The sequence below is a fragment of the Clytia hemisphaerica genome, unplaced genomic scaffold (assembly GCF_902728285.1).
Source record: "Clytia hemisphaerica strain Z4C2 unplaced genomic scaffold, Clytia hemisphaerica genome assembly, whole genome shotgun sequence".
NCBI classification, from domain to species: Eukaryota; Metazoa; Cnidaria; class Hydrozoa; order Leptothecata; family Clytiidae; genus Clytia; species Clytia hemisphaerica.
The window spans coordinates 20,570-41,216 of record NW_027103761.1 but is presented as its reverse complement, the minus strand read 5'-3'; the positions used below and the strand labels follow the sequence as shown (position 1 = coordinate 41,216).

Sequence of the window (20,647 nt, the reverse complement as noted above, 5' to 3'; positions counted from 1 at the left end):
AACAATATTTTCCAATCGCTCAAGGTTAGATTACCTTTTTCAATGGCCCTTAAAAAGTAGGTTTGAATTTTTGACGATTTTTCCAAAACTTACTAAGGGTATAGTTTTTACCATTGTTTCAAAGCGTGATTTGGAGGATTGTAAGCTTTAACTTGCTTACTTGTATTCTCAAAGCATGTTCATGGTTGTTAAAATGCAGGTTTGTGGGGCTTACTTGTATTTGTTGTGGCCCCTAAAAAGTAGGTTTTGTTAAATTCACATTATGGATTTCAGTGAAGTACAGTAAAATCTCTAATTAACGGACACTCTAAAAGGCGGACACCTCTGATTAGCGGACAATTTCATTTTCCCCGGCAGTTTCCTAGTCAAATCCTCATAAAAAAGTTTCTAAAAGGCGGACATTCAATTAGCGGACCCTCTGATTAGCGGACAAATTTTTTCGCACGAAATGGCCAAAACCCCTATTTTAGCTCTCCAATTAGCGGACATTGAATATCAAATGGGTCACAGACGTCCAAAATCGAAAAAACTTTTTTTAGATATTTTTATTTCCAGCACTTATTAGTCTTATTATTCAAATTATTTCTACAAATTTCCAGTTTTACCTTGACCCCTTCAACGAATTTAGGTGGGCCAAAGAAATCATAAATCACTGATTTTCTTTTATTTGTTAAAAACTAAATTGTTGCGTTTTAATAACCTTTCTCCTGTTCTTCTATGGCCTAGTGTCTGCAGATAAGTACTTTAGACCCCAATTTTGTATTTTCGACACCCTGGGATGGCCTAGTTTCAAAATTGGAGCTCCGAGATCAAAAGTTTCTAAAAGGCGGACATTTCTAATTAGCGGACACTAACCCCTTTCCCCGATGGTGTCTGCTAATTAGAGGTTCCACTGTATACAGAAAACATGTTTACATATTTTCGTTATCCGATGAATGTACCGGCTAACTGGTATGAAATTTATCGTTTTACGTTGAAGAATTTTTAAACCGGCAGGTCCAAAATGCATAAAACATAATGCATATTGTATAATGCATAATGCATAATATTTGAAAAATGTCGATTTTAGAGGCTATAATAAGGAGAATTTGAAAGATATACTTTCAACAAAACAAATATACCATTTTCTAGCAGAAAATAAAGGGTAGAAAGCTGTAAATTTGAATTTTGGACGATGAATAAAATCCATGATCCACTGAAAATGCTTTTCGCCATTTTGATTTTCATAGTTGTATTATACAGAACGTAGTACAGTGTAGAAAAAAGACGAAAATATCTTCTCCGTATATTACTTTTCTAACTCGAAAACGTAAATTTTATAGAAAGATCTTTATTCTGGGTTTCCTCAGAGATCTTTTCGAACAATTGCTAATCAATTTCAACGGATGTGAAATGGGCTGAAATTAGCTTCATGCGGAAGCTAGATCAAAGAAAATAAACTTCGAATCTTTTTACAGCTGTCTAGGACAGCGACTTTGAAAAAGTACGGCAAGATTGAACAAAAAGAAAGCACTTAGGGCAGGGCATTTTATTAGGATCTCAGCTAAGTTCTATTCTTTTCATATCAATTTTCTCATGAGAATAGTGAATTTTAATAGGGTAATTAATGGCCATTTTCAAATCTCATGTGGTAATAAATCTATGTACAAATCGAGTCGTACCACTTCTATAGAAAGAAAGTTCTTGTGTGTGTTTAACTAAATTTACAATGTTTATCAATGTTTCTCTCTGTGTCATATTAATTGCGGATTAATTGTCATGAGACAGCTTCTATGAATAACTTTTTCAAGAAAAAATTCTCAACAACTTTAACCTCATAGAAATTGTGAAGAAAGTTAATTCTTTTTAATCATCCAGATTACCAGAAATCGTGTTTAACTGACTCCAGCTTCCCTAAATATCATTATAAATATCACAGAAAACCTCTTAAGATTGGGTGTAGGAGAGTTCTATCCAATAGCTACTAGGAAATCAAAACAAAGTTATTTTTGAATGCAGCCTATGAAAAAATAGCTTCTTGAAGCTAACCAGCATTTTCGGGGCCCCTGAATCAGCATTTCAAGGTCTCAAAAATCTGAATGTGAAAATTTAATATAATATATAATATATACCCTTAAAATGTCTTTCTACTGATAGAACCTGATACTTTTCCAAAGAAAAGTCATATAATTTTTGAAAATTTGCTATTGCCGAATCGACAAAAACAGCGAAATTTTGCATTTTTGTGTAGAAAATAGGTGAAAAATTCTTCCTAAGTCTGATATCTTTTTAAGAAGTAAAGTTTTAATCACAAAATTTTGACAGGATACATGTTTTTTTTTTATAAGCAAGTGTGTGCCCCTTGGACAGGCTCGAGTATGCTTAAGCTTTCAAAGCATCTTGACATAGAATATGCTTATTATATGCTTAAGAATTATTATGCTTTTGATTCACCCAACCAAATTTTTTAGTAAAATTATTAAAATTTTGTTAATATTCGATTAAAAAAGCATTTAAATTTTTGAGCAGTGGAATGTGGCTAGCCGTGGAATGGGCTCTTCCAGAAAAAATCCGTTCATGGGGGGTGGAGGATATATTATTTTTTTCATGAATTACCCCAGGGCATTTTGATTTTTAACCCCCTGGACACGTGTTATACCCCTGGACAAACATCAAATCAACCCCGTGGACGCAAAAAATTACCCCTGGACATTGGAATTTACCCCCTGGACATTGCAATTTTTTGGTATTTTTTCAATACCCCTGGACAATTCATCCTCCACCCCCCATGAACGGATTTTTTCTGGAAGAGCCCAATGTCATTTTTTACTTGACCAAATTGCAAACCTTTTTAAATAAAAAGAGATTGACTACTTGAAAAATATTTCAGGCTAGCGTATATGCTTATGTTTTGCTTAGGAAATCTGCAAATCTGAGCCTTCATATGCTTATAAGCGTTATGCTTATAAAAAATAAAACATGTACACCACATCCAACAAGAAACGTTTCCTGAGTAAAATTTTTGTTCAAAAATTCTTAAAGACGTCAGCCGCTAAAAATTGCTTTTCCTGCATTTTCGAAATTTTCCATCTTCGCTTTGCGTTTAAAAACCGGCAGGTACAAAATGCATAAAACATAATGCATATTGCATAATGCATAGTAGTATTGTGTAATTTACAGAACGATTTTATATTTTCTGAAACTCTCCTTAGTAGAGGCTAAAACCGTGAAAACCTCTTTAGAAGAGTTACAGTTTGAAGTATGATTTTCGAATGTCTTTATATGAGCACCCCTGAAAATAAGCCTATGATTTCTCACCTGGACCATCCTCTCCAACTGATTTCACGTAGTCTACCTTCTCTTCATTAGTAGAGTTTTCTAAAATTGTATGGAAAAAAACATGTTAAATGATGTTAAGCAAATTTCATACAACTCACACATATGTAGAAAAAAAAACAAATTTGCTCCACTTATAGTTTCTTGTTCATCAAAACCTGGGCTTCAAGATTCCAAATAAGGTATAAGGCATCTTAAGGCAGCACATACACAACTCACACCATCCACTTGCCGAGGCACACCTCCCGGTTTTCAGCATCGTCAATAAAGCATGTAAGCATTTAATACGATAATTTGCAAGGAAATCAATTGGGCTTCTCCACAAAAAAAAAATCGTGCACCCCCTGTTGAGGAGGTCTTTTTTCTGGAAAAGCCCATTTCATATTATCACCTTTGTCATTGTCTTCTTCTTCTTTCTTCTTCATCTCCAATGGAATCGAATACGACGTGCTTTCAATCTCTTTCTCAAGGATCTCCTTCAAATCATGAAGAGTTCTTGACATCCTCATAGTTTTCGTTAACTTTAATATTTTCATACCGGTGCTGAAAATGTCTATGTCTAATGATTTCTCTGTTCGATATACTTGGACTATCTCTCTTTTCTTTTCAACGCTCTGTAAGCTAAAAACCACTGTATTGTCCTTAAAGTCTGCATTCAGACGTCGAGAAAGCTCTTTGGAGTATTCAGAGTCGAACATTTCACAAGGTATCTCGTCAACGAAAAAGTGAACCTTTTTCTCAGGGTGTTTATTCTTAATATGTAACAACATATCTCCAATATTTCTTTTCGGGCGGGTCGATGAAAGGTTGAAAACGTCAGAAACTGGAAACTCAGCATCAGCAAGGGCATCAGTAAGCGACATCGCCTTCAAGTTGAGGCAATGCTCATCGGGAACCTTTTCTTCCTTGGATATTAACTTTAAGGTCTCTCTTATTTTTCCGTCCAGCGCACTGAACGGATCATAAGAGAGAAATATAATAAAGTTTTTAGGGTCTTTCTCTTTCAATATGGCTCGGATCATTTCGATTAAAAGCACTGTTTTTCCACTGCCAAAACAAGCTTTAATTAACTTATGCTTTGCAGGGTGTGTTATACACTCAATTTGTTCTCCATTTAAAAGAATAGTCTTAACTTGGTCTGTATCATTCTCACATACGCGTGGAAGAAATTGAGTTGTTTGCGCCATCACAGTCATTAACGTGCCACACAACGTGTGAAATAAATCAATATTTGATTGAAAGTCTTTCGAACCGATTCTATTGAAATTAGATCTTATAGTTTTGAAAAGATTATCGATCCACTGTTCGAAATCATCTTCCTGGAACTCTTCTTTGGTGATAAACAATGTTTCACTTTTTTCTGGAATGTTCAAGTGCATCAAATGTCCTAGATCCTTCATTGCTTTATCAGGGAAAACAAGTGTTCCTGTAATACTCAGATATTCTGTGCAAAACAATTCAAAACTTGCGAAATAGATTGATTTTAAAATGTTATTGAGAGCTTTAAGATTTTCTGTCAGTTTCGATATATCATCAATTACAACGAAAACGCAAACACACCTTTTTTTAGCATGCACCATCACAACGCAATTTTTGTAAAAACTCTCTTGTAAGTTATGAAGAATGCTTTCAAAGTTTATTTTATCAAGTCCTAAAAGTTTAAGATGCGTTTTTGGATTGTACTCTGATAGTATCGAGTATTGATCCCCATGTTTTTCAAGAGATTTGTTCAGTTTGTCAACGAAAATTGATGTGCTCGTTGGTTTCAAATAATAAGTTGGTGGAAATGCTCTCACTGATTTATGGTCCGTATAATATTTCTTTGCCCTTTCATAAAAATCTTCGACAAACTTTACGATTGAAGGTCCTGTTGTAATTGGTTGACATTCATGAGTAGTTTCTACACCATTCGATATCTTAAATTGGTGAATATTGTTCACTGTGCCATCGTTGTGGGCAAAGACAAGTGTTTTGTGTTCTTTTCCTTTGCATCTAATGTGAGAGCACACATCATCTGAAAAATAAAGCAAAATTGATAAAATGAAGTCTAGGGTATTCTTTTCCGGTTTGTAGTGCTTGATTATTTAATTTTTACTGTCCAGTATTCTTGATTACCGAGTTTATGTATGTGTGTTTTTCAGTGATGGAGACGGTAAGGTTCTAATTTAACTAGATCATGACCGACTGAGGACGACGGTAAATCAGCACTTTTACCGTCCTCGATTTTGCGGGTCAGAAGTGCGGGTTTTTCCAAATCGCTCCAGTCACTTTAGCGAGTACCTCACCAAAAACCGGGTTTTTTCATCCCCTTTCTTAGTGAGTTCCACTTTGACGATTTTCGAAAAATAGAAGTCGTTCAAGTGTTTTGACTCAAATTCGATTTTTTTGATACAGCAGGAGCTTCAAACATTTAAAGTGACGTCAAAAATCGAATGTTTGGAGCCCGAAAACCTGGGTTCAAAACATTCGAAAAAGTCGCAAAGTTGAATAGACGTTACAGCGTAGAAAAAAAGCCGTGACGTCTAGTATAGGCTACAGTTACTTTACCGTCCTCAAAAGTGAGAATACATAAATTCGCTATTACATAGTAGCTTCCGCGGAGGCTGTTTATTCTAAAATTAACGTCACGCAACAAATTTGATGGTGATTGAGCATTTTCTTTTTGACGCTACGTCACAAAATAAGAATATTACTTTCGAAAAAAAAAACTACTGAGAAACCTGATTAATGAGGTTATAAGTTGGAATTATGTTTGAAAACGAGTAATATCTTAAAGCTGAACGGATAATAAACCATTTATTTGGACCCAGTTTCATCCATTGATCTACGAGAAAAAACATTTCACACCCAATATTTTTGCATATTGGATTCGACTTTGTCCAATAACTATTTATTATCATCAATAGAGATACTGTCAAAATCAAAAGATGCTAATTGCTTCCCCTCAGACGAAGTAAGCAGCATTAGATGTTGCACGGTACAATTTTCTCATTTATATATAGTTCATTTCAAATGTTCAAGTTCCCTTTCACACGTCATCACTTTGTTGAATGGCTATCAAATGAACGTCGAAATCCTAACAACTTTCTCATCTCGCCAGTCTCCAAACTCGAACTCTCTCAAGTTTCAATGTCCTTGAGTGAGAACTTCTGGTCCCAATAGCATCCCTTATCATATTATATCTTCTAACCTAGATAGTCTGTCTTCGATCTTCACTGACATCATCAATCTTTCTTTTTTTACCGGTGTTTTTCCAAGTCAACTCAAAGAAGCGAAAGTCATTCCGGTCTTCAAAAACAAAGAATTTCCTTTTGATGCTGAAAATTACAGACCCATTTCACTTCTTTCAAACATCGACAAAATTTTTCAAAAACTTATGCACAAACGACTGATAAATTTTCTTGAGACAAATTCCATCTATTCTTTACAATTCAGTTTTCGATCTGGACATTCTACTGTGACAGCCCTTCTTTACTGTGTTAACCAAATTTTAAGTGCCTTGGATGAAGGTGATTTCGGTTGTTTCATCTTATTAATCTGCAAAAAGCTTTTGACACTGTCGACCATTCCATCTTACTCGCTAAACTAGATTTCTATGGCATTTTGGGAAAATCTCTTGACTGGTTTCGTTCTTTTCTAACTGACAGATCACAGTTTGTTTCAGTTTCGGGTAAAAGATCTACATCTAAACGCATGCAACATGGTGTCCCTCAGGGTTCTGTTCTTGGCCCCCTTCTTTTCCTTCTTTATGTGAACGATCTTCATACTGCTCTTCGATATTCTCTTGTCAATCTGTTTGCTGATGATACTATGCTCTTTCTGAGAGATGAATCTTTAAAACCTATAGCTAAACGAGCAAATATCGACCTTAAGCTTTTCATGAACTGGCTGAAGGCGAACAAGATCTCGTTAAACGTTGGCAAGACTGAACTTATGATCTTTCGTCCGATTCGAAAGAATCAACTATGATGACTTGAAAATCAAAGTCATTGGACGCAAACTCATACCAAGCAAAGTTGTCAAGTATTTGGATGAACATTTGAACTGGAAACATCATATAAACTTTGTTTGTAATAAATTAAAGAGAGCTAAATGAGCTCACAGTAAACTTAGGCATTATGTCAACAAGAAAACATTAACATCATTATATTATTCTATTTTTCAATGTCATCTTTCTTACGCAGCTCAAATATGGGGTCAACGGCAGACAATCTATGTTCACATGGTCCGCATTCTTCAAAAACGAGCTCTTCGGATTATGACTTTCTCTGACTTTCGTGCACATTCATCTCCTTTACTTTTAGAATTAAAGATTCTTCGCTATTTCAATTTTATCAAATATCTAAATATTTTTTTTCTTTTCAGGCACTTAAAAAACAAACTTCCTACTCCTTTATTGAAAAGTCTCGAGTATAAGCAATTAAATGATACTAATAATCGTCATGAAGTTATCCGTTCTAAGTCTGGACTTTTAAAAATACCCGAAGTAAATACAGTGACTTATGGCAATTACTCAGTTTTATACCAATCAATTCTTGCTTGGATAGGATCGTCTTAAGGACTTTCTTAAGTTCTACTTTTTGTCTTCATATACTTAGCTCTCGTTACAGTTTGTCTTCTTAGTTATTTGGTTATTTGAGTTGGTTATTTTATTTTTATTTGTTTTTTTTTCAAGTATTTTTACGAAAAATTTCCTGTCAATTTCTACTTAAAAACCTTTAAAATTATTCAATCTTGTAACAAGAATTGCAAAATTGCGACTAAATATTTCCTTAATAATGAAGGTCGTTATTGACATATATAAAAAGGGATACTTAGCCTTAGTAAAAGAAAGGTGGGAGTCACACTATAAAATTTAATGTCTTGTAAATGGCTTGGCAAGTTATACAATTCAAGTTTATTTTTCACACTTTGACAAGGAACTTCCTGTTTCAAAAGTCTTTTATCACACGTTTTACATATGTAATACATATTGTCATAGCTAATGACAAGATCAAAGTCTATATCAAACCCATCTTTTATATATTTTTCTTCCTTAAAAATTAAAACAGATCTTTTAAAAAGACATCTATGACAACAAACACAAATAAAAAAATGGTCCTTCATTGATACTTTTCTGAAAAATTGTTATTCTTTTGTTTCTGTTGGAATTCTTTTTATCGTTTTTATTCTTGTTTGTTTTCCTATTTTCTTTAATACACTTTTTTTTATAAGAACCAGTAAATTTTTGCTGAGGCTCGGCTGTTCTTATTTTTTTGGCACTTTGAGCCTTGAATTGTTCTTATTTTGTTCTTATTTTAAGGTAAATAAACCAGCCCAGGCTGGAAGGTCAGCCAATAGAGCTTAGCTAGATAGCTTTAATAAGTGGGTTAACAGATGTAAGAGATGTACTGAAAAAGAATAAAAGTGTTGAATAATGTACAAAATGTGAAACATTTGATAACTTGATTTAAAATTATTTAAAACAAGCCTGAGAGGGGGGGTTGGAATAAGCAGGGGGGTTGGAAAAAATCTCAAAATTATAAGCGGGGGGGGGGGGGAATAAAAATGTCCTGGGTGGAAAATGTTTGAAAAGGAGGCTAATACAGCAGAATTAAGACAAAAAAGGGAACTTTCAAAAACATTTTCCCAAAAATTAATAAGCGGGGGGGTTGGAATAAGAATGTCCTGGGTGGAAAATTTTCCAAAAATTAATTAGCGGGGGGGACGGCTATTAGGTACCCGAGAGTAAATAAATTCAACAGGGCAGCGGTGTAGCAATTAATTTCAACTGGGAGTTTTTTTAACTTTAAAACAATGTTAAATGAAGACCAGATTGATCTGTTTGTTATGGCTGTGCAAGTTGTGACAAGAGTGTAACTTGACGGTATAATTCATTAAATTCTAGAAACCATTTTTCATAACTTTCTGCAGCCCGCTTTCTGCTAGTCTGATAAGAGATATGTATAAACTGTTATCGCCATTCATTCCATTCCATTCAGTCAAAACGTGCGCCAAGGTTAGAAAAGGTTAGAAAAACACAATCACAATCTGCGTCCGGAACTGCGTGAAAAATAGTTTGATCAATTTCAACAAGAACTGTATATATTAATGTTAATATAAATGATCATATTCCAAAGACCATTTGTCATAATTTTGCAAGTCCAATAATAGGAGATGTGATGTCATCATTTGGTTCCCGTCATCTGACCGACCCTGATTTACGGTCAACAGGTAGAGTTGGAGAGTCGGAAAGCTTTTCCGCTGCTTTGCTGGATTTCCACTGTCGACCTCTGCACGCTCTGTGTTTACAAGTTTTCAAATCGAAGTAGAGAGCCGCATGCTAATGGAAAGTAAACCGAAAACCAGTTTATCCACGGTTTCTCAATTTTAAAACTCGGATCAGTCCACACGGATTCCCTTTCAACAAGATGTAGCTGCTTTTTAACAGAAAAATAATTTCGACCGACCGAACGACTCCCACTTTTTAAAGTAGAAATGACGGGAACCAAACAATTTTTTGCGATTCGCCTTATCAAACAACGTATCAAACACGTCCAAGTCCAAAAAAGCACGATTGCATCCAGTCTTTATCAAATTTAGACAGTAGCTGTACTTTTGTAAACTTTATTAAATTCCAATAACATTATAACACCATCAATCCGCCTAGAGGCAAACAAGAAAAATATGTTTTTCAAAAGCAGCAATAAAAAGTATCAGAAAATTCAACATAAACAAAAACTTGAGCAAACGGCTTTAAACCTTCAAAAGATGTAGAAAAAGAATCCCCTTGATGAAAATCATGTGTTTGATTTGCCGAGTTAAAAAAATAAATGACAGAAGTTGAAGCTTGCAACAGATTTACACTGGAAATACTTTGGTACAACAGACTTATCACATCTGACTTATCGCTTGAGCCGCCATCTTCTCCACAACATCAACTCCACAAACAACGCACGCTAAAAGTACCCAGAAAGTTAACCCGATCGGAAGAAAGTTTAGAAATCAAAGTGAGATCGGAAAATCGGATTTTTTTTTTGCCGTCTTATGATGATGGTGATGGAAGAACCGAATTTTACGGATTTGAATGCTCAGCTTAGGCTGACCAAAAACAAGTTTTGGCTATTTACTTTACTATTTAGAGGATTTTAGAAACCAGTGATTCTTTTGCTATAACTCTCTAACTTCAGCCTCTCCACTGTTCTTATATTGTTCTTATTTTTTGGCATTTTTGAGCCTCATTGTTCTTATAAAATTGTTCTTTTAAAAAAAAGTGTACTGGTTGAGTTTTTATTTTAATATTCTTTGTTACTTTCTTTAATACATACTTGTTGAATTATTTTTTTATATTTTTTGTTACTTTCTTTAACAGTTGTTAACTTATTTTTTATATATTATTTTTTACTCTTTTTAATTCTTGTTGAATTTTTATCATAATATTTTTTGTTGCTTTCTTTTTGGTAATTTCGCTTTCTATTTTCTTTTTTCAAACGGTTAGTGTAAAACACAGGTCACAGGTCACGGGTCACACAAATTACAGACCGGAAAACTGTAACGCACTCGTAACATACAACTCATAACATAAGTTCCTGAAAATATTATATGTTATATAATGAAAATATAATATCAAAATATGTTATTTATATGACTTAAGGTATGTGTACACCTTTTTTCCGATTTTTTGTCAAAAAAAATTTTTTCAGTCAAAGTGGAAGAAAAGTTACTGGATTTCATTTTGGTAAAATCGCGATCTTAAAATCTTTTTTTGATCCAGAGTTATAACCATTTAAATTTCAAAACAAAGTTCGTCTTATGATGGATTGTTTACTCAAATAATTGTCTCTTTCGGAAACAACAAAGACAAAAGAGAGAATTCAGCTGATGTTTATTCTCACCTCTATTGAATAGTAATATTTTTGACACATTTCACTGATTACTCAAATAAACAGCAATCATCTCGTTAAAAATTTCAAATTGATGTAGAAAAAAACGAAATTTTACCACACCATACTACTTTTAACGAAGTTAAAGTCACCCATAGCATTTAGATATCGACTTCATTCTTTTTTTATGAGATTCCCAAAAGATCAAACTTAAAAAGTGTCTTAGGATTTTATTTCTAACCGAGTTGTTTTTCCTCAAGTTAAAGATAACTGAAAAAATCACATTTAAATTTACTTTTTTATCGATATTTTTACAGAATTTAGGATTTAAAGAGTTAAAGTCAATTCCAAAAAAAATCCCAAGACATTTTTTTAGTTCAATCTATTGGGAACATAGTATCGAAATTATTTTTTCAAAATTCAAAAGCTATGGGTGACTTTAACTTCTTTGAAGTAGGCAAGGTTAAAATTCTTAAGATTTTAATTATATCCTGCCCAGTTTTTTAAATTCAGCTGAAACTTTTACCATTAGAAAGAGAATATTATTGGCTTTCAGAAAATATATACTTTTGATATATAAAAATTTGTTGTTCTAAAGATATGATCAATTAAAGAGAATGTGTCAAGAAAGGTGAATACATACCTTAAACAACAAAAATATCGACAACAAATGACACTTAGATTATGTAAATAATGACGTCATCTCAAAGTACTCTCGGGTACCTAATAGCCGGGGAGGTTGGAATAAGCAGGGGGGTTGGAAAAAATCTTAAAATTTAATAAGCGGGGGGGGGGGTTGGAATAAAAATGTCCTGGGTGGAAAATGTTTGAAAAGGAGGCTATGTAACGGCTAAGCCTTTTCAGTTCAGGTTTTTCTCATCATTTTTGGCATTCCCTCACATTTTGTTCAGGTTTTCTCTGTGTTTCTCATTTTTCTCAGTTTTTCAGTTTTTCTCATGCTTTCTGCATTTTCAGTGTTTTTCTGTTCTCAGTGTTCACCATTTTGGATTCTAATTTGTTTATTTATGTTAATTTATTCAAAATATGCATTTTTCCAATTTTTGGTTTTGGTCAGTAATTTATACATTTTTATCATTTATCAACTTTGACCTATGACCTAGAATTTATCATTCTGTAAATTACACATTTTCTAGAATTTGCTATTTAAGCAAGGACTTTCATTTTCACATCAGTTAAACAAGAGATTTCATGGAGTGAACATCAAATTTCAAAAGTCCAACTTCAAACAAGACTTAGTCATAACTTATAAACTTTTCTCTCATCAATATGAGTTTAGTTTACTAACTTTTATCACACCACTGCCTGGATTATTCCAGCCTCACACTTCAGGCAAGCTGGTAAGTTTTTTCAGCCATTTTGTTTTGTCGGCCATTTGTTTGTCGGCATTTTGTTTTTTTTCTTTCTTGATGCTTTGCATCATGAGGCATTAAGATTAGGCTAGGACTAGCTTACTTTATTTTCAACTAATACTATTCAATCAATTTCATCAATCAATATTCAAATTTATACATTCAAACAGGCTTATACTTTAGTTTTACTTTAGACTTAAGCTTTTTCCTTGTGATCAATATTTAGTATTTTTTCAATTTCAATTTTCAGTTTGAACATTATCATCACACATGTTACAAACACTTGTGACCGCTTCCAATTTATTCATCCCCACTCCGTGAATCCCTACATTCAAACAGCGTTGAAGTTGTTTGTCAACCGATCAACGTTTCATGTCAGATCGACCCAGAAGATCAAAAGCCAATATCAGATACGATATCTATGGTACTACCGGCAAGAAAGTCATAAAGCCAACATCTCCGGAAGTTACCCATCCGCTAGCCGAAGAAGCTTATCATCCGCCAATGGAAGAAGAAGCGATCAAACCCAGAGCTGATGGCATCATGGTGGAGACTGAATTAAAGAAGCTTCTCATTGAAGAGTCTACTTTTCGAGATGAGATCACCGATGCTATCAAGAAAACTCAACAGATATTGTAAAGAACTCATTACGGCTGATCAACTCAAGCACCGAAAAAATCAAAGAGCTACGCCTTCAATATCGGTCCATCCACAAAACCATTGCTGCATTGATGGATCCCAAGGAATACCAAACAAATTATCAACCGTTCTACACAGACATCACACATCAAGTGGTAGTGTATTTGCAACAATTGAACATTCTCACTGAGGCTCATCATTCGGCAGAGGTCAATGCTGCCACTCAGATCTCAACCAACCAAGCGTGTCTTTTAATTGACGAAATTGATCGCACAATCACTTACCTCAACGCAAGCTGCACTTGTATTGCAACCCTCCTCAGTAATGAAGAACTCAAGCAGCGTAAATCACACATTGAGGAGCAATCCAAAGAGCTGAAGGAAATACCATCAAAACTTCGTGAACTACTCGGCCTTCGTCCAGATATGGAGAAATACAACAGTTTGAAGACAAAGTATGAAGCACTCATCAAATCGAGAGCAGCATACCACGTAAAGATTAATGATGAAGTCAAACTTAGAGAATTCGACAAGCTTGAATCGTTCAAGAAGAGCCGACTTAACATCAAACTGCCACAATTCACCGGGTATGATTCAAAAATTGACATTTATACTTTTATTGATGAGTTTGATAAACTTCACTCCGATTCTGTACCCAAGTCGCTTCAGCCAGAGTTTCTCAAGAACAATTACCTCGATAAACAAGCCTTGGCTATTGTTAAAAGTCTTGACAACATCAAAGACATATGGGATCGCCTGAAACAAATCTTCGGTGATAAGGAGGTACTTTTACAACACAAACTCCACGAACTCATGGAATTGACAAAGAATCCAAAGTTACTGAAAGATTCAATTAAAATCATAGACTCTCTGAGTAAAATAACTAATACAATGAGAGATCTCATGCAACTTGCTGCAAACACAATATCGAAAATGAACTTTTTTATAGTAACGCATTTTCTCAAATCGTCAGCAATCTAGGAGATAGCAGAATGATGAGATGGCTGCAACTTTCGTGCCAATCTCCAGAAACTGGGAAGAGAAAATGGAAGCAAATGATTGATTTCCTTGAAACTGAAATGGCGGTGCATCAGCAAAAGGCTGCCATACAGATTGCGTCCAACCAAGCTCCAAAACAACCTTCCAAGAAACAACCATCATCCTTTGGGAATCACTCAAACACTGGTGGTCAATCCAATGGCCAATCTGGTCAACAATCAAATGGACAATCTGGTGGTCAATCAACTGGCCAATCAGGTCAACAATCAAATGGTCACCCTGGTTATCAATCAAATGGACAATCTGGTGGTCAATCAGGTGGTCAAGCAAATGGTCAATCAATCACTGAATGTTTTGTGTGTGGTGCTACTGATCACGTGCAAACCAATGGTCCAAATGGGACCAAACTTGTCCAATACTTTGCATGCAAGAAGTTTGTGGACATGTCACCTGCTGATCGTTTTCAATTTCTTCTTACAAATGGTTTTTGCTTCCAATGTCTCTACCCTGGCGCAAACGTCAACCAAGGAAAACATCGAGATGGGAAGTGTCAACATCAGTTCGCTTGCAAAAACTCGTCACACAACAGATTCCCAAGAACGAAGCATGTTCTCGTGTGCGACGAGCACAAAAATGATCAACACAACAAAGACGTGCTTGAACACTACAAAGCAAGATGCATCCTGAAACAACCACTTCCTACGTATTCAAAGAACATCAGCATCTTCCATTCGATCTTCAAATCTCAACTCATCAAACCTTCACCAACTGACGATCAACATGACGCAATTTTCATCCTTCAACCAATCAGGATTGAAAATTCCAACTTCACCATTTTCTACGATAACGGTTGTAGTGATTTTATCAGTCGTTATCAATCCGTGCAACGTCTTGGTCCATCAAGAGCAAAACAAGTCTACGATGGTACAATCCATATGAAAGGAATTGCTGGCATCTCAAGTCCAACCAATCATGGTATCTATGAAGTCAACTTACCTCTACGAATTGGGGGTAATGCACTGATGACTGGACCTTGTCTCGATCGAGTCACAAATACGTTCCCTATGTATCCACTCAATGGGGAAGTTTTCAACGACATCAAGACAGCTTTCATTACGAATGGAGGCAATGCATCAACACTTCCAACGGTTCCAGAGAAGGTCGGTGGTGATGTCGACTTCATCATTGGTATCAAATATCTACGTCATTTTCCAAAGCCCATCTTTCAAATGCTATCAGGTCTCACCATCTATGAGTCATCCTTCGAAAGTAACGATGGCTCCTTTGGTTTGATTGGGGACCACATCAGGTATTCAATTTCATTCACCAAAATCAATCAACCAATTTTGTCACCAATCAACTCAGACTCTACTCCTTTGGATACCACGTCAATCCAGATGTCCGTCTTCTAGGCTACAACAATCATTTTGGAGATGTCCAAGACGATACAACAAATCCAATGCACCTCTTCAACTCTGTTGAGGAAGCCGGAAGCTCAATCACTTATCGATGTACCAAATGCAGAGACTGTTCAACCTGCAAAGAATCACCCAACGACATATGTAGCATCAAAGAGGAGGCAGAGCAAGAGATTATCAACAACTCTGTCACAGTCAACATCAAGGAGAGAAGTTCAACAGCACCCTTCCTCTCATTGCCAGCACTGATCGTCTTCAACCAAATCGTGGCATCGCTCTTCAAGTCTTCAATCAACAGCTCAAACGTCTGGAGAAAAACCCTGATGACAAAGCTGACATCATCAAATCTGAAGAGAAACTTCAATCATTAGGGTATGTTGATTATGTAAAAAACCTTTCTCAAGCAGACCAAGACCTTCTTCATCAATCTAATATCCAGAACTTCATCCCATGGAGAGCAGTCTGGAAAGAAAACTCTGTATCAACACCTTGTCGCGTTGTTTTTGATGCTTCGATGCCAACCAAGAGCGGTTTTTCCCTAAATGACATCATCGCTAAGGGGAGAAACAATATGAACAAGCTTCTCAACATCTTCCTTCGGTGGAGGGGATACAGATTCGGATTCCACACAGATGTGCAAAAGATGTACAACTCGGTCAAGCTAGACAAATCACACTGGGTTCTGCAACGATATCTCTGGAACGAAACACTTGATTCTACCAAACCACCAGAACAAAAAGTTATCAAAACTTTAATCTACGGTGTCAAATCATCAGGCAACCAGGCAGAACGATGCTTACGAGAGACAGCCAAGCAATTCCAAAATGATCACCCTGACATCTACAGAATCGTATCAGAGGACGTTTATGTGGATGATTGCTTATCAGGTGATCAGACTCTTCCCAAGGTCATCAACACTGCAGATCGACTCGAAACTGTTGTAAACAATGGTGGCTTCACACTCAAAGGTTTCACATTCTCTTGCCAAGATCCAATCAAAAAGCTTTCCAAGGACAGTCATTCTGTATCAGTTGCTGGACTCAAGTGGTACCCAAAAGAAGACACCCTATCAATTGATGTTCAGGATCTGAATTTCGCGAAAAAGTATCGTGGTCGAAAACCAACTTCAATCTCTGACATCCCAACCAATCTAACACGCCGACAATGCTCATCCAAACTTGGAGAATTATACGACATCTCAGGCATCGTCACACCTTTCATTGCAACAATGAAGATGGATATGCATCAAATCGTCAAGCACAAATTTGAATGGGATGATACCTTACCGGACAACCTCCGCAACATGTGGGTATCACACTTCGAAATGATGAAAGAGATAAAGACCATCAAATATAAACGCGCTATTGTACCAGAAGAGGCCGTTAATCTCAACATCGAAACTCTTGACTTTGGCGACGCCAGTGAATATTTGGCATGTTCAGCAATTTATGTCCGATTCAAACTCAAAGATGAAACATACTCATGCCAACTCATCTTCGCAAGATCGCAAGTCTTAGAGGAAACAACCCAACCAAGAGGAGAGCTCCTGGCAGCCCTTCTCAACAGTCATACTGGCCAAACAGTCAAGTCAGCATTTGGAGACCGTCATAAATCGTCAATCAAATTCACCGACTCTCAAATCGCTCTATACTGGATCTGCAACCCAAACCTTGATCTGATGAAGTGGACAAGAAACAGAGTCATCCAAATTCTACGCTTCACTGACCGATCTCAATGGTTCTATGTCAAATCAGAAGACATGATTGCCGACATCGGAACTCGCAGATGCTCATCTGTCGACACCATCAATAAAGAATCAGACTGGATCAATGGATACAGTTGGATGAAGTTACCTTCTACACTGTTTCCATCCCTATCAAAGGACAAGATTCAACTCAGTGCTCAAGAACGTCAATTGGCTTATAAAGAATGCAAGCCAGAAGCGAAGTCATTCTTTTCATCTTCAATCATCATAGCAGATGAGGTCGCTAAACGATACAAGCTTTCAAATTATCTCGTTGATCCAAACGCCAGGAAATTTTCTTCTATTGTACGTATCTTGGTTATCATTCGAAAATTCATCAAAACTCATCTCAAGATCTCATCACTTCGCCCGAAACGTCTTCAAACAAAGATTCAAGAGGATGACTTAGAAGAAGCAAGGAATTACCTCTTCAGAAAGGCAACATTGGAAGTCAACACCTTTGTACCTACGAACAAGGTGAAGAAAATCTCGGAAATGAAAGATGGAATCTTGTACTATACAGGACGAATTCTTCCAACAGATAACGTCACGATTCTTGGCAATGCAACAAATGTCATGAAGGATCTAGGAGCACTTCACTTTCATGTACCAATCATCGATCGACATTCACCGCTGGCATATGCCATTGTAAACGACATCCATTGGAATCATCCGACAGCCAGCCACACAGGAGTCGAAACCACTTGGAGATATATCCTTCAAGTAGCATACATCATTGAAGGAAGATACCTCGTGAAACAGATTCGATCCTTATGTGCCAAATGTCGATTCTTGATGAAACAACAACTTGATGTATCTATGGGGCCCACGTCACTAGACAGTCTCAACATCGCTCCAGCCTTCTATTGCTCCCAAACCGACTTGGCTGGACCATTTTTATCCTACTCGAATCATCACAAACGAACAACAGTAAAAATCTGGTTAATCGTTTTCTGTTGCGCAACCACAACTGCCGTGAAGATCAAGCTGATGGAAGATTACACAACGACATCCTTTGTGCAAGCATTCACACGTTTGGCATGTGAAGTTGGCTACCCAAAGAAATTACTTGTTGATGAAGGGAGTCAGCTTCTCAAGGGATGTAAGTCAATGCAACTCAACTTCCAAGACATCAAGGCCAAGATTGAGGCAAAATCATCTATCGAGTTCAGCACCTGCCCAGTTGGTGGACACAACTTCCATGGTCGAGTCGAAAGAAAGATTAGAGAAATTCGAAAATCATTGGAGAAATCTGTCCACCTTGAAAGACTCTCCATGATGCAATGGGAAACCCTTGCAGCATCCATCTCCAACTCAATAAACAATCTACCTTTGGCAATAAAAAACAAAGGTGATTTTGAATTCGCAGACCTCATCACTCCGAACAGACTCATTCTCGGGAGGAACAATGACCGCTGTCCAACCGAACCTCTGTCAATATCAGATGATTCTGATAAAATCATCCGTTCCAATGGGAAAATCTTCAATGCGTGGTTTGAGTGTTGGTTAACCTCGCATGTACCATCATTGATGCACCAACCTAAATGGTTTAACACCGATCGTGATCTACAACCAGGTGACGTTGTTTTGTTCACCAAACAGGATTCTGCCATCGCTTCAACTTATCAATATGGTCGTATCAAATCAGTAAATCGTGGTCGTGATAATGCCATTCGTGATGTTGTGGTTGAATATCAGAATAGTAATGAGAATACAAAGCGTTTAACGACACGTGCTGTGAGGACTTTGATTTTGATATTGGGAGCTGATGAGATTGATTTATCAAAGGAATTGTTCAAATTGAAATGATTTGCAAATTTGCAATTTAAATGAATCTTCAAATCCTAAATGTGATTTGATGTTTTTATGAAAAATTCAAAAATCAAATAAAAATTATTAAAATTTAACATATTCAAGAAAAATTTATTTAATACATTTATTTCAATTAGTATATTTTCAAGTATTTTCAATATTCATATAATTTCTATTAGTATTTTTCATATCTGTTGGGGGAGTGTAACGGCTAAGCCTTTTCAGTTCAGTGTTTTTCTCATCATTTTTGGCATTCCCTCACATTTTGTTCAGGTTTTCTCTGTGTTTCTCATTTTTCTCGGTTTTTCAGTTTTTCTCATGTTTCTCTGCATTTTCAGTGTTTTTTCTGTTCTCAGTGTTCACCATTTTGGATTCTAATTTGTTTATTTATGTTAATTTATTCAAAATATGCATTTTTCCAATTTTTGGTTTTGGTCAGTAATTTATACATTTTTATCATTTATCAACTTTGACCTATGACCTAGAATTTATCATTCTGTAAATTACACATTTTCTAGAATTTGCTATTTAAGCAAGGACTTTCATTTTCACATCAGTTCAACAAGAGATTTCATGGAGTGAACATCAAATTCTTCTAAGTCCAACTCAAACAAGACTTAGTCATAACCTATAAACTTTTCTCTCATCAATATGAGTTTAGTTTACTAACTTTTATCACACCACTGCCTGGATTATTCCAGCCTCACACTTCAGGCAAGCTGGTAAGTTTTTTCAGCCATTTTGTTTTGTCGGCCATTTTGTTTTGTCGGCCATTTTGTTTTTTTTCTTTCTTGATGCTTTGCATCATGAGGCATTAAGATTAGGCTAGGACTAGCTTACTTTATTTTCAACTAATACTATTCAATCAATTTCATCAATCAATATTCAAATTTATACATTCAAACAGGCTTATACTTTAGTTTTACTTTAGACTTAAGCTTTTTCCTTGTGATCAATATTTAGTATTTTTTCAATTTCAATTTTCAGTTTGAACATTATCATCACACATGTTACAAACACTTGTGACCGCTTCCAATTTATTCATCCCCACTCCGTGAATCCCTACAGGCTAATACAGCAGAATTAAGACAAAAAAGGGAACTTTCAAAAACTTTTTCCCAAAAATCAATAAGCGGGGGGGTTGGAATAAGAATGTCCTGGGTGGAAAATTTTCCAAAAATTAATTAGCGGGGGGGGGGTGAACGGCTATTAAGTACCCGAGAGTATGAGGTTTTATCCAGAAATTAACATCAAAATATTTTTCATGCATAATAGAATGCTGACGCTCTGCAAGTGGATATAGATTGACAGGTTTTGAAAACAATAAATTTTAGAAATATGAAAATAGTGACGTCATTTTATCAAAAATACAAAGCAGGGGATAAAAATATTGAAACATTTATAAAATATAATCCCATTGATGCTATCTTCATCAATTCTTGTTATCATACCCAAGGTGATGCATGAGATGAAATGAGATATGACATAA

General features: G+C 35.8%; 1 protein-coding gene and 1 long non-coding RNA gene across 2 annotated transcripts in view; one reads left to right on the top strand and one right to left on the bottom strand.

Annotated features, from left to right (window-relative positions):
- The window catches only part of LOC136805607 (uncharacterized), a 46,514-nt gene that overhangs the window by 13,541 nt on the left and 12,326 nt on the right, over positions 1–20,647 (bottom strand). Inside the window, exons 4-5 of the mRNA XM_067062172.1 lie at positions 3,707–5,329; positions 3,298–3,357 (exon numbers count right to left, since the gene is read on the bottom strand). Coding sequence (XP_066918273.1) covers positions 3,298–3,357; positions 3,707–5,329 — 1,683 coding nt within the window. The remainder of the gene's footprint in view (positions 1–3,297; positions 3,358–3,706; positions 5,330–20,647) is intronic.
- LOC136805650 (uncharacterized) lies at positions 19,509–20,175 on the top strand. The gene is made up of 2 exons (XR_010846430.1): positions 19,509–19,880; positions 20,146–20,175. It is a non-coding gene; the product is annotated as an uncharacterized lncRNA (long non-coding RNA).